This window comes from Hippopotamus amphibius, chromosome 1 (assembly GCF_030028045.1).
Source record: "Hippopotamus amphibius kiboko isolate mHipAmp2 chromosome 1, mHipAmp2.hap2, whole genome shotgun sequence".
Lineage (NCBI taxonomy): Eukaryota > Metazoa > Chordata > Mammalia > Artiodactyla > Hippopotamidae > Hippopotamus > Hippopotamus amphibius.
The window spans coordinates 54,534,382-54,548,251 of NC_080186.1; the positions used below are offsets into that span (position 1 = coordinate 54,534,382).

The 13,870-nt window shown below is 40.7% G+C and overlaps 1 protein-coding gene across 10 annotated transcripts in view; it reads left to right on the forward strand.

Annotated features, from left to right (window-relative positions):
- The window catches only part of TGFBR3 (transforming growth factor beta receptor 3), a 195,181-nt gene that overhangs the window by 164,822 nt on the left and 16,489 nt on the right, over window positions 1-13,870 (forward strand). For all 10 annotated transcript variants that reach the window (XM_057713136.1, XM_057713128.1, XM_057713153.1 and 7 more), the window contains 2 exons: window positions 2,764-3,063; window positions 6,603-6,723. In XM_057713136.1, coding sequence (XP_057569119.1) covers window positions 2,764-3,063; window positions 6,603-6,723 — 421 coding nt within the window. The remainder of the gene's footprint in view (window positions 1-2,763; window positions 3,064-6,602; window positions 6,724-13,870) is intronic.

Sequence of the window (13,870 nt, forward strand, 5' to 3'; positions counted from 1 at the left end):
TTAGGGGTGCTGCTTAATTGCAGTTTGTTCTTTTCCAGATGTGTGCCTGGCTTTGCCAATTTATGGCTTTGCTGCCTTAAATCTTCCTCATGTATCCTACCCTGGGTGTTCTGGGTTTTCTTCCGCCACCCCACCCCCCACCCCCAGTGTTGGCTTACTTGAAATACCTTTTCTTTCCCATTCTTATTTTCCCATTTATATATCATCTATATTGTTCATAATTAAATTTAATCAAAGACCTTGTCAAGTGATGGAAAAAAGTGAACCAAATCTTTTCGCTATACCATTTTAAATATCATTATACGTGCTAGTAATACAGAATAATACATTGAAGAGAATTTGGGGAGGGGGAAGATGTTATAAATTGCTTTATTTTAAAGTTGTTTTAAACCACCTAAAATATGAGAGAGAATCTATAAATATTTTGCTAAATAGGATAGTAGCCATGCCTGGTCTTTGTCTCCCAGTTTGGACTCCATTGCGGATAAGAAAAACTTTTATTTGGGGAAAGTAAGTAAAACTTACCCAATCATTGGATTGGTCTGAAGAGCTATTTCTATGTTTCTTCTCATGGCCATCCTTATCACATCCCCTCCCAGAATCTTCTATTTCCTCCAGGTCATAGTCTCTTCCTTTAATCCAAGACATTTCAGTTTTGCCACCAGGTCATTGGTCATCCTTGAGTGGAGGTTGGTCACACAGTTGGCAGATTTTTTTTAGCTCATTTGTCTTGTGAAATTAAAAAATATATATCTATATATATATAACCCCCCAAATTTAAATCTAGACTAGTACTACTACTAATAGCTGGCATTTCTTAACTAGCAGGGAACTGTGTTGTGTGCATATAATTTTGACTTTACAGGTCATCACAATTACTGTGTCTAGTCGCTGTTAGTGCGCTTGTTCTGTAGGGGGAGAAGCCGAGGTTTAGCACTGACATGCGTGTGAGCAGCAGAGTCCTGCCACCACTCATTTCCGGTGCATTTCAGAATAAAAGTCTTGTTGACAGTATTTTTTCCTCTCAAGCAACTTTTTGGAATACCGTAGACATTCTGCCATTGCATGCTTTGTTTGAGATTAGAGAAGAGGTTTGCATTTCTTCTGTCACACATTTTTGCATTATGGGTTTTGAGTTCTGAGTTAAAGGGCACCTTTTAGTACATAAAGTATATGTAATTTGCCATTTTTCCAAGATTAAATATCTCATTTTTTAGAAATACTCTAAAAATAATGAAGTGTGAATATTTTCAGACTACCAAATACTACTTCCCGGAAAGGCTTCTTACCAAGCACCCTCCCTGGCTACATCATGGGTGGCTTGAATTGACCCTGTAGCTGTAGTGAAATAGTGAAGAGAAAATAGACAGGTTCAGAACACCTGGGCTCAAGCCTTGGTTTTACCCAGTATTTGTTTTGAACAAGTCATCTATCCTATGTGTTCAGTTTTTCCTGCATTTATAAAATGAAGAGGAAAATATTTATCTCATAGAATGTTCTGAGGGATTAAGCTTTAAGGCACAACAAAACATCATTCTCATAATCATCTTCATTGTTGAGCATCTTGCAGTTAATCACGTTGGGATCTTTCAAAATAGTGCTGTGGACTAAAAGCCCCATGCAATGTCAGGGATTTCCCCTGGGTATTTCAGAATGGAAAGTGTGTTTATATCTTCATGTCTTTGAAAGGATTCTGGGGCTATTGGCCTACGGTTAAGGACTAACTTTATTCCTACAGTGTTTAAGTTTATTTTGATCCTTAATTCAGTCAAGCAATGAGGCAATAGTGGAGAGAGGCAGTTCACACAGTGATCTGTGTGTCACCAAATGGAGGATCCAGTCTGGTTCGAGAATTTTAACTGAGTTCAGGATAGTTGAGATTTGAATTGGTAGTTGAGATGAGAATTAAACTCTCTTTACATTTGGCCAAGCACTACTTCCTGTTTCTAAAGAAAAGAACCTTAACAAGATTTGGACATAGCCCATACAAATGTTTTGTAAGAGGGAAGTGTAAATGAGTCGGAAACGTTTCCAGATTAGATTTCCCTTAAAATACCCTTGGGCTTAAAGAGTGAAGGGAGAGCACTTGGCAAGGTCTGGTTTGGACCTCTGAGAAGCTGGGACACTTTGCCAGGCCCGTGATCGCCACCAGATTGCACCATCCCTGACATCCAACCCCAGAGGCCAGCTCTGCCTGCTCACCATGAAGCAGGACTTCAGACAAATCTATAGTTTTACTGCAATGTTTTAGGCTCAATTTGACTTGCTGCAGTTTAGAAGTTTGGTCTTCCCTGCCTAGTTTAAATAGAGTCTACCCCTGTCCTTTACTTTTTGAGTAATTTTTTTTTAAAGAGCTTGCCTTACAGGTGATACATTATTAATGACATTAGGGGCTTTGCCTACTGGTGTTTTATTTATTTTGGAAAATCCACTTTAGGTGCATGATGTACTTTTATTTTCCTTTCCCAGAAGACTTATGGGAGGTTGAAGAGACTTATTTATCTTGTATTAGACTCTTCCAGGCTGGCACTTGAACTAAATAAATAGTTCACTGTCATCATCCATACCAAGTTTAAATGGAAAACATCTCTTTCTTCAATGAGTGTGTATTGCTTTTGTAATTAGGAGGAAGCCTGTGTAGGTATGTTATGAAAATAAAGCAAATGTCCCATCAGAAGGGCCATGTTGGTATGCTCCCCTTGTGCCTCGAGTGAAAGTGAGATGCTAACTTGTTTCTGAATTGATCTTTCTGTTCTGTTGTAGGTGTCTGTTACCAAGGCTGACCACGAGCTGGGATTTGCCATCCAAACGTGCTTTATCTCTCCTTATTCGAACCCTGATAGGATGTCTGATTATACTATCATTGAGAACATTTGTCCTAAAGATGAATCTGTGAAATTCTACCATCCCAAGAGAGTGCACTTTCCTATCCTGCAAGCCGAGATAGATAAGAAACGATTCAGCTTTATTTTTAAGCACATCTTCAACACCTCCCTGCTCTTTCTGCAGTGTGAGCTCACGTTGTGTACCAAAAAGGAAAAGCACCCCCAGAAGTTACCGAAGGTTAGTGGGCCTTCATCCATTTGTACTGTTATTTTGACATTTTTAGGTGAGGCAGTGACCTACCAGAGAATTTTAATCACAAGTTACAGCAGGTTGAGGTTTTGGCTTTGGGAACTGCCCAATTGAAGTCATAAAGTTCACGTTAGCAGGGAACTGTGAGTTTTATGGAGTTTTAGAGAATAAATTCTGACAGTGTGATTTTTTTTTTTCCATGCGTGCTATTCAGTAGTATCTTACGAATGATAAATCAAGACTGTTTTCCATTGAAGGAGAGGTCTGGCTTTATCTTTGCAACTCAGATAGTATGCAGTGCCAAGAGTACACAGAGCTGAAGGACAAGTTCAGTGTGAGGATTAATTTTTCCAGGTCCCACTGAGAGTTGTATTGCAGTTGTTTTTTGACCTTCTGTGTGTGAGTTATAAGGTTGACTTGTCTCATGAGAACTTCTAAGGGAAACTAACAAATATTTTAATTTCTCTTGCTTTCACATCGGTTCGTCATGTTTACCTCATGTCACTCCCAACATTGAACCAGTACATTTTGTTGCCACAACAGAAATCAGAGCCCTTTGACCTTGCTGGCATGGCTACGGTAGGGGGAGATCAGCAAGGATAATTACCTCGTCATTTTGGCTTTCTGCACAAAGGGTATCTTCTGCCTAGTTTTATTTCTGTGGTCTGCCATAATTATGTATAATTTCTTACGTGCATTTATTTTTTAGATATCTCACATAGTATAAGCTGACTCCTAATCCTTTTATAGTCACATATCAATTAATGTCTAAAAGTCTGATAATCGAGCTGTATCATTAATAGTGTATTGTATGGATGGAATTTTCTCACCTGATACATAGTTTATAAGAGATGGGTGTAGAGGGAGAATGAAAAATTATTCTTTTTTTTTTTTTTTTTTTTTTGGGGGGGGTACACCAGGTTCAATCATCTGTTTTTATACACATATCCCCGTATTCCCTCCCTTCCTTGACTCCCCCCACCTCGAGTCCCCCCCACCCTCCCCGCCCCAGTCCTCTAAGGCATCTTCCATCCTCGAGTTGGACTCCCTTTGTTATACAACAACTTCCCACTGACTATTTTACAGTTGGTAGTATATATATGTCTGTGCTACTCTCTCGCTTCATCTCAGTTTCCCCTTCACCCCCCGCCCCCTCCCATACCTCGAGTTCTCCAGTCCATTCTCTGTATCTTCATCCTTGTTCTTGTCACTGAGTTCATCAGTACCATTTTTAGATTCCATATATGTGAGTTAGCATACAATATTTGTCCTTCTCTTTGTGACTTACTTCACTATGTATGACAGACTGTAGTTCTATCCACCTCATTACATATAGCTCCATCTCATCCCTTTTTATAGCTGAGTAATATTCCATTGTATATATATGCCACATCTTCTGTATCCATTCGTTTGTTGATGGGCATTTAGGTTGCTTCCATGTCCTGGCTGTTGTAAATAGTGCTGCAATAAACATGATGGTACAAGTTTCTTTTGGGATTATGGTTTTCTCTGGGTATATGCCCAGCAGTGGGATGACTGGATCATATGGTAGAAAAATTATTCTTATTGGATGGATTACTGTTGATCTGGATCCTTTGCTCTATTATATTCCCCTGGGCATCCATTTCTCCATAAGACCACAGGAAATTTCATAATGCCTTTGAGAATATAGCAAATCTGATCTCATAGTCCTCGGGGAGTGCGTGTATATATAAGGTGATTTAGGCTGTGTTCTTTAGGTTGCCTTTGGAGCCTTGTGGGCCTTCACCTTCCAGTGGCCATCAAGGTTGGGGCATAGTGGAGAGAGGTAGAGAGCCATGCAGAACTTCGCATGTGGCTGGGACCCAGAGGATGGCTTTAGGAGTTAGGGATCTAGGAGGGGCGGCCTGGCAGTTACCAGGGGTCTTTACTGATGGCTGTAGCTGTTACCTTGCAGTGAGCCTGGCCTGTAGCAGCCCAGCTTCATAGCGTGTTCATCTGTGAAAATTAGTCCTAATATTTCCTTCTAGAACATTCAAAGGAGAGTTCTAAGTCCCAGGGGATGACATGGGATGTGATCGTAAGCCTAAAGCCGCTATTTATATCCAAGGCAAGTAGAGTGGAAAGAGCATGGGGGCCGAGAAGGAAGGGCTGCTGCTCACTAACAGGATATTAGCAAGTCCCTGACCTCTCAGAACCTGCGTGTCCTCATCTGTACCATTGAAGTAAGAGTACCGGCTTCCCTCGGGTGGAGGAGCAAATGAGATGGTAGATGCAACGACAGTGAGCCATTTATAGAGCTGTTACCACTGTCCTTCTGTTTGCAACCTGTGGTTAATATTTCCACATTCCTATGAGTGCTTTCTATGACAATAGATAGAGCCAAAGCATCTTCTAGGAACAGTTCTCAAAGACCGTTGAGTCCAATTCTGCCCATTGCTGATGAAATAGAGGCCAGAGAGTTCAGTGTCTTGCCCAGGGTCTTGCATTGAGTTTGTTGTAGAATCGTAGACTCTTGCTTAAGTAAAGAACTAGTAGGAAAGTAAGAAGGCTTTTCCTAAAATGCAAATCTTTTCAATAATGATGCCTCTCCACAGAAAATCCATTGTTTCCCTTTGCAAGAGGGCTATTGTAAAAGTTTTTCTTGTTTGTTTGTTTGTTTTGGGGAGGTGGGGAGAGGGGCAGTTGTCTTCTTATAACGTGAATCTGACTTTCATGTTGCTCAGAGCAGCGATGACGATAAAGTCATAGGTCTTTGCTCTTTTGTGATTGGGAGAGCTGGAAGCTAATCTTTTCTGGGCGCCTTCCTGTATATAGACTTGTAAAATAATTGATATGGTTTCTCATCCAGCAAAAGTGAATGGATGTCACTGACATTAGAGTTTCATTGATGTGCATAGACAAGGAACCAAAGTTATTTTAAAGAAAAAGGTAATGGAAACAGATACACTAGGTTGGGCATGCTGGTTCTAAGTTTGGAGGCTTAAAATAGCTAGACACAGCTGATCTCATGGCCGCCACACCTGGGCACAAGTCCCCAGGACTTCATTTTGGAACACTAAAAGCAGATGACCCTAGAAAGCTTCATTTTGCATGACCCTGTACCAGAATTAACAAATCAACGCACTCGACAGCGTGATTATCTTTTTGGACAACAACTGTAAAAGCTGTCACCCTCATATACAATACATGAAGTTTCCCACAATCACAAATCACAAACATGAACCATTTATGTGAAGCCAGCTTGGTGAAGGGCCAACATTCATCATATAGTTTTTTTTTTTTTAATTTTTCAGACTAAATAACACTAAAACCTCTAGTTGTTTTGTGGGAAGCCGTCCAGCAATGTTTGCATCTTCAAGTGCTGCTGAGAATGCACTGGGCCTGCTCTCATATCTCCCAGCTTATTTGTGGTTCTTTGAAAACAACTCCAATGTCCTGTTTTTCTGGGGTAAACAGCTGTGAGCTGTCTGATAAGGGGCCACAGGACAACTGCGCAGGCCCTTTCAAGTGACCCCCCGACTCTGCTTTGCTCTGCCTCTCTGCAGTGTGTGCTTCCTGATGAAGCCTGCACCTCACTGGACGCCTCGATGATCTGGGCTATGATGCAGAATAAGAAGACGTTCACCAAGCCCCTTGCTGTGATCCACCATGAAGTACAATTGAAAGGTGCGTTTCGGGAAGGCTCAGTCAGAGAACAGGGGCCTGAGGGTTGCTCATGAAGAAGCTGCTATACTGTAAATCAAAGTCCAGTTTTATTTGAAAGATAAATTAAGGCCAGTTAGTAACTTTAGAAAAGAATTCTTTGCTCAAGGAGTCTTTTATTTAGTTGATTCTCCTGCTGCCATGTGGTTAGTGATACATTTGCAAATGATTTCCTATTTATTTATTTATCCCTTTTTGGCCACACTGCCCTGACCGGGGATCAAACTCCTGCCCCCTGCAGTGGAAGCACGGAGTCTTAACCATTGGACCACCAGGGAAGTCCCAATGATTTCCTCTTTAAGTATTAGATCAAACTCTAGGTTGTCTCCGTCACATCACCATGTCACTCTCCCTTGTGTGCAAATATGCTTCCTCAAGGAAGCGTAGGAGAGGGTTAGAGTTCCTGCTAGAATTGCATGCAGTCCACAGCCCATCTTTCCGGGACACACTGGTAAAGGTTGTGCTGGCTACAAGCTATTAGAGTACTTTGTCAGGATCACAGTTGCCTTTGGGGAGGGCACTGTGTATGTGAACACCATCCGTCTTGGGTGTCACAGCAGAAAGAAGGTTGAGAACCACTGTTCAAGTGCATTTTTATAATTTAGTTTTTAGAATTTTTGCATGGCTCTTGGCTTTCCCTGCTACCTGGCTGTGGAACTTGGAGCTCTCCCCTCAGATCCTTGGGTTTCATTTTCTTCATCTGGAGAAAGAGGGGTTTGGACCAGATGACCCTTTCAGCCATAACACTCAGCTGTACTGTTTGAAGAAGCAAAAACAATTTTTCATTCATTTCCCAGCCATCCTAAAGCTGCTGTGAAATGTATGTATTAGACGTTTATTGGTTCCTCATCAATGTTTTTGTTGTTGTTTGTTTTACTTTGTTAGTTGGTTTTCAACTCTTTGAAACAGCTATAACAGCCTCAGCCTTTGTATAAAGGGATTGCCCAAATAGTTCCTTGTTATTGGGTCCAAGGGAAAGGAATAAGAATAAATTAATTGTGTTGCAAAGTATATATCATAATTGGGTGACAGCCGGCTCTGTTTTGTACTGTGAAAGTGGTTTAACAACAGCAACAGCCACCTCCTCCTCCATCTGTTACTGTTACCTATTTTGAGAGAGGTAATTCTGCTGGTAATTGAAGGCAGCAACTTGCTCTTTCCTGTGCCAGACAATAATTAGGCATTAATATTGCAGCGGTATAACTTCCAGTAATTCATTCATTCATTCTTTTAAGTCTGGTGGTATTTTTCTAAGTAATTCCTCTTGTAAATTAGGTAATTACTTTTATTTAAACAGTGTAATTATCTTGAAAGTTCAATGTTTTTTTTTACATAAAAGTTCAAGAGGAAAGTTTTACCAACTATCAAAGCAATTTCATGAGATTTGCTAATTGAGACTAGATTTTAGTGGAGAAGCACAGGGTGAAGAAAGTTTATTGCTTAGGTTCGTTAAACAAATTGAGAAGGCTAGACTGTAGGCTGGCTTCCCAGGGACTGTATGCAAATACTCTTTCTAATTTTACACTGAATGGGTAGGTTTTCTGGCAGTCTTCAGCTTTATGGGTGACTCCTCTCACCTTTTATGTTCATTTTCCTTTGACTCTAGGAGCATTTCTCCTCAGTGCAGGCCATTGGAGTCTGTGCTTTCCTTCTACCTCTCCGTGAATTGGAATAATGATTTAGAAGGGATGTGTGACCATTTGCCTGGTAGCATTGGTTTCTTTGAAAAATAACAGGATTATGAATGTTCTTGCTGCCAGACAGCCTTATGTGTTACTGTAGTAAGATAACAGATATTGTAGTATCTGTGGAAGTGGGCAGATCTCTTGTTGGGAATAACTTTTGGAATAAAAATTTCCCCACCAGTGGGACGGTTTTACTACATGGGTGCTCTTTGGAGACCAGGCCAAAGTTCTAGCTCTCCTTGGCCATTTGGTCCGTCTTACTTCTCAACACTTGGGTTTTCTGGGGCAGCAGATAGAGGTTGTCAGCTTCACAGCCAGCCAGAGAGCTGCTCTGTGGCTACCACTGCCAGTAGCATGGACACATTTAAGGTGGCGTTTCTTCCTTCTGTGGACAAATTGAATAGGCCATCAAGACTAAAGAAATAATTCTGGGTGCCTCCTCTGGGCCACTGTTTTAATGGAACTTTCCTGAACTTGCAAGCACATCTTTGCCACCTTTGCTCTCTCAGTCCCCTGGGAGCCAACATTGGATTAGAATCCTTTTGCTTCTTAAATTTTCAGTAATAGATGATGATGGCAGTGGCAGTGATGGAGATGGAGGTGATGATGGTGATGGTCTAACATTTACTGAGCGTTCACTTAGTACACGGCTCCGTGCCAAGTACTCTATGTGGCTGATAGTATTTAATCCACATAGCCCCTCTGTGAGGCAAGTATAGTATAGAGCAAGGGTAAGTAACTTGGCCAAAGTCACACCACATATAAATAAATGGTGGGTCTGGGATTCAAATCAAGGAACTTTGATTCCAGAGCCTGTGCTCTTAAACCCTACGCCTTATCCTAGATGGAGGTTGATTCTAGTTTTTAATAAAAACTGCAAGCAACATAGGCATCTATCTCTGCATACCCCTCTTCCTGGCCCCTTCCCCAGTTCATGCCGTATCACATTGGTGTGCAAGTTAGCACCCAAGTACTCTAATAATTCATTATGAAATGAAAAGAAGATGAAGAATTTTAGGAAAAAAGTCTGTTCCCCCAAAGGGTTAAGACGTTGGAGAACATGTAAACTGTTTAAGAGAGTATTAAAATTTAGGACAAGTTCTGTGACTTTGAAATGTAACTCACAGAAAAGCCCAGGAAACATGAATATAGTTTATGCACGTTATGGTTTATGGCAAAACAATTAAAATAGTTGAGGTGGTGCCATCCTACCATATTTTCTGAAATATTTGAAGTATAGGCATGTTAGTGCTGTTTGCTTTGGATGCTGTGACCACTTTTTACAGCATTTGAGAACACTTGGGCTTACATAATAAAAGTGATTACACCACGTCAGCGATGATTTTTTTTTAATGGTGAAAGGGAAAATAATCATTTTTATGAAATTTAGGGCATATATGAAAAAAATTGGGGGCACAAAAGAGCATCCCCAAATTTGCCATGATTTATATACAATATATAATTCTTAGCAAGTTGTGTTTAAAATACTGAATTTTCTCCATATTTCCACCGCATAACTTTTTAAAGATTAACATGTGCTCAGGACAGCACCTGGCATATCATAGGAACTCAGTAAATGTTAATTTCCTTCCCTTCCTCTTAACGTCTCAGCCAAACTAGGCTTTTTTGGGGGGATTACAGGGGAGTGGAAGGGAAAGTTGTGAACGTCAGTTGGAAATTAATCCAAGAGAGGCGTTACTTTTTGGAACACATTTGATTTTTCCAGAGTAAAAATACTCTAAAGCACCAGCCAGGTTTTGTCCTCAGGCTGAGGTAGGGATGAGGGGAAGGTGAGTAGAAAGATGGTAGAAATGCTTAATTAACAGACCAAGACATTCAGTCTCTATCCAGTAAGGAAGAGGTATCATAGGATTTTTTTTCATTCAATGTGCTTCACATTTTGAAAACTTTTTACCTTCGAAAATTTCAAATAGAAACAAAAGCAGAGTTAATAGTAGAATGAATTCCCACAAGCCCTTCATCTGGTTTCAACAATCACCAATTCATAGCCAATTTTGTCTTATCACTTCCTGTCCCTGGGTTGTTTTGAAGGAAACCCAGACATTTCATTTTATTCACAAATATTCCTATATGCACCTCTAAAAGTTGAGACCCATCAAAAGATCTCAAGTAGAGAACCGATGGTCAGATCATTTAGGAAGGCTACTCTTAAAGCAGCATGGGTGTTGAGTTGCTAGGGTATGTATGCAGTAATAAGATATAGATGATATTTATGTAGTAGAGGACCTACTACATGTTTGGCATATAGTAAACAAATTTTCCTGTCTTTGAAACCTAATGCACTACTGATGTTTTGGACTGGATAACTCTTTGCTGTGGGGCATTGTCCTGTGAATTGTAGGATGTTGAGCAACATCCCTGGCCTCTACCTACTAGATGTCCTTAGCATACCCTTCCACCACCAGTTGTGACAACCCAAAATGTGTCTAGACATTTCCAAATGTCCCCTGGAGAGCTGAGTGGGCAAAAATCACCCCTAGGTGAGAACCACAGATCTAGTAGAAGGATGCAGATAAGTGAATAGATAATTGCAGTGATATTGAAAGAATCCCGAGAAGGGATTAACTTACAGTGCATTAAAGTTAGTAAAACGTGTATCTTCAATGGCCTGCACAAGCTTCTTTATCTCCCCATCCTTCCTTCTGTGCCAGATACTAATGGATGTGGGTACCAGTTAGACACCTCGTTTCCCTGTGGGCCTGCCCTGTCCTGCCATGTTTAGGAGAACTGAATTGAAAGCCAGAGGCCAGAAGCTGTGGTCAGTTACTCATGCATAACCCCAGAAATATCCCTTTTATGAAAACCATGCCTAGCAGTCTGAGGAGGGAAATTTTGGTTCCAGAGGCAGACCAAAGTTTGCTCAGCGTATATGAAAATATTTAATTCAGAATGTTGATTATAGTTTGTTCTTTCTGTAAAGAAATCTTTATTGTTAAAATTCTCTTTACAGCAATAGCTAGAATTCCTTTCTTGCGATCGTACCCTTAAACCAAAAGTAAATATTGTTCTGTCCACTACTTTTCCTTTCAGCATGCCAACTCGATTATAGGGTTCTGGTGGAGATCAAACTATTTTAGTTATACCCAGGGCTTGTGGAGAATTTTGGAACAAAAATGTTAGAGGATAAAATCCTTTAACTTCGGTTCTGCAGCTTGTGCTTATTATTGTTTATGCACAGAAAGCATGGAGGAACGTCACCTCTGGGGAAATAAGCAACAACTGTTTCTGCTTAGCTCTGTGAGAAGGCCCCTATTTGGGGTGGGGTAAAAGGATTAGGTCATAATGTAAAGCCATTAAGAATTTTAAAACATTGTCATCTATCACACAGGCCTTGCTATAAAACCTGCATTCTCACATATGAGGTCTCCTTAGGGGAGGATCATTATTTGAAACCTCTTGGGGATTCTGAATGACAAAGTTTGACCATGGGTGGTTGATTGGATGGAACTCTTCCCAGAAGTGTGTATATTGCTCGCATGATGAACGCCATAGAGACCTTTAAATGCCTTTGGACTTAGTTCAGTGTATCAAACCACTACTTCTTGCAGAATTTTGTGGTTAGATACCCCTACTTCATAGGACTCTTGGGAGTTTAAAATAAGAAAATGTAAGTAAAGGCTTTTTGTCGATTGTAAAACACTATACACATATACAAATGTAAAGCATCACTGTTGCTACTTTATTGCTGCCAGTAAGGCTGGTGGAGCCAAACTCCCAGGAGACAACCTCTTATGTGCATTGTGTAGTTGGTGTGTGTTCTGCATACTGAAATAGATTTAAATATAACGTTTGCTATATCCTAATGCTAGGGCCACTGTGCTGCACAACTCCAGGGGGCACCATTCAATGGTAGTGGCTTTGATTCGTCCCATAGCGTTCCTTTCCTTAGAGCTAGAACGTGATACCCCATGCTGCAAGAATGTGATCAACCAGCTGAGATCGTTAATCCCGAGAATTTACAATCCTATCTAGCTTTTTATTTTTATAAACATCAACCCAAAGCTGCTTGTTCTGGTCAGTTTTTCACAATTTTTGTTTTTTCTTCACTGTGGATTCCAACACAAGGTGTGTGTTCTTTTTTTATTGAATGAAAATGGAGATGAAGAGAGGCACTAAACACATCACGTTTAAACTCTCAAGAACAGTCTGTGCCAGGACTTAGCACATTTTTTCCATAAAGGGCCAAATGGTGAATATTTTCAGGTTGTGGCTTGTGGAGTCCCTGTCTCGACTACTTAATAGCAGTTGCACATGAAAGCAGCTGTGGATAATATATAAATGAATGAACCTTGTTATGTTCAAATACAACTTTATTTATGGAATAGATTTGACTTTCATATAATTGTCACATCATAAAATATTATTTTGATTTTTTCAATGACTTAAAAATATAAAATTTATCTTTAATTCACTTATACAAAAATAAGTGGTGGGCTGTGATATGCTACCCCCTGGTCTGTGATATTCTCACTGTTGAGAATAACAGGTAGCTGTGCACAAGTAGCTTCTTAATCAGTGCTTCCCCAGCTAAGGACAGAGCAACACTCACCAGTCATTTAGCTTACTAGGCAGAATCTGGACTCCTCGGTCAGCCCCTACCCTGATGCTTTCCAGCTGTGACCTTGGGCTGGTCACATGATAACAGTCTCAGGCTGCTCATTGGTGAAATAGTGATAAGAATTCTTTATCTGCCTCCCTTATGGGGCTGGTTGAAATCTCAAATGAGATCAGACTGTATAGCACTTTCTCAACAAAGGCATTGTATAGAAATGTTAAAGCAAATAAGCATTTTCATGTAGTCTTATTCCAAATTTCCTCTGTTGTCTTTATTTTTTAAAAGTGCCTCAATATTCTAACCATCCTTCACCAAGCGTTTCTGGTAATGCTGTTCTGTGCCAGGCTGAGCCCTGAGGATATACAGATGAATAAGATCTAGACTCTGCCCTGGGGTAGAAAAAGTTGAGAGACTTCTGATGTGATGTGGCACGTTTATAACAGAAGAGGGAGGGAATGAGCAAAGGTGGGAAAGACTTGCCCTGCTGGGGTGGGCATGGGGCTGTGGGAAAGTCAGAGAAGGCCTCCCTGTGAAAATGCCAGCGAAGCGGGTCTGGGTGAGGAGGGTACTTGAAGGGAATGTCTTGCAACTTGTGATGACATGGAACCACATGGAGAATTGGGGGAACTTAACTACAAGGAGCCCAGCTTGGGTGAGGAACCCATTAGGAAAAGAGGCTGGAGAGAGGTGGGTAGAGGGAGGCAGACCTCTGTGCCGTGCTAGAGAGTTTGGATTTTTTTTCTCATAAATGAAGGGAAGTCATTGAGTGGTTTAATCAGGGCAATAACATAATCAGCTCTGAGTTCTGGAAAAGTCACTCCAGGGGCACATGTGGGGAGAGAAACATTTG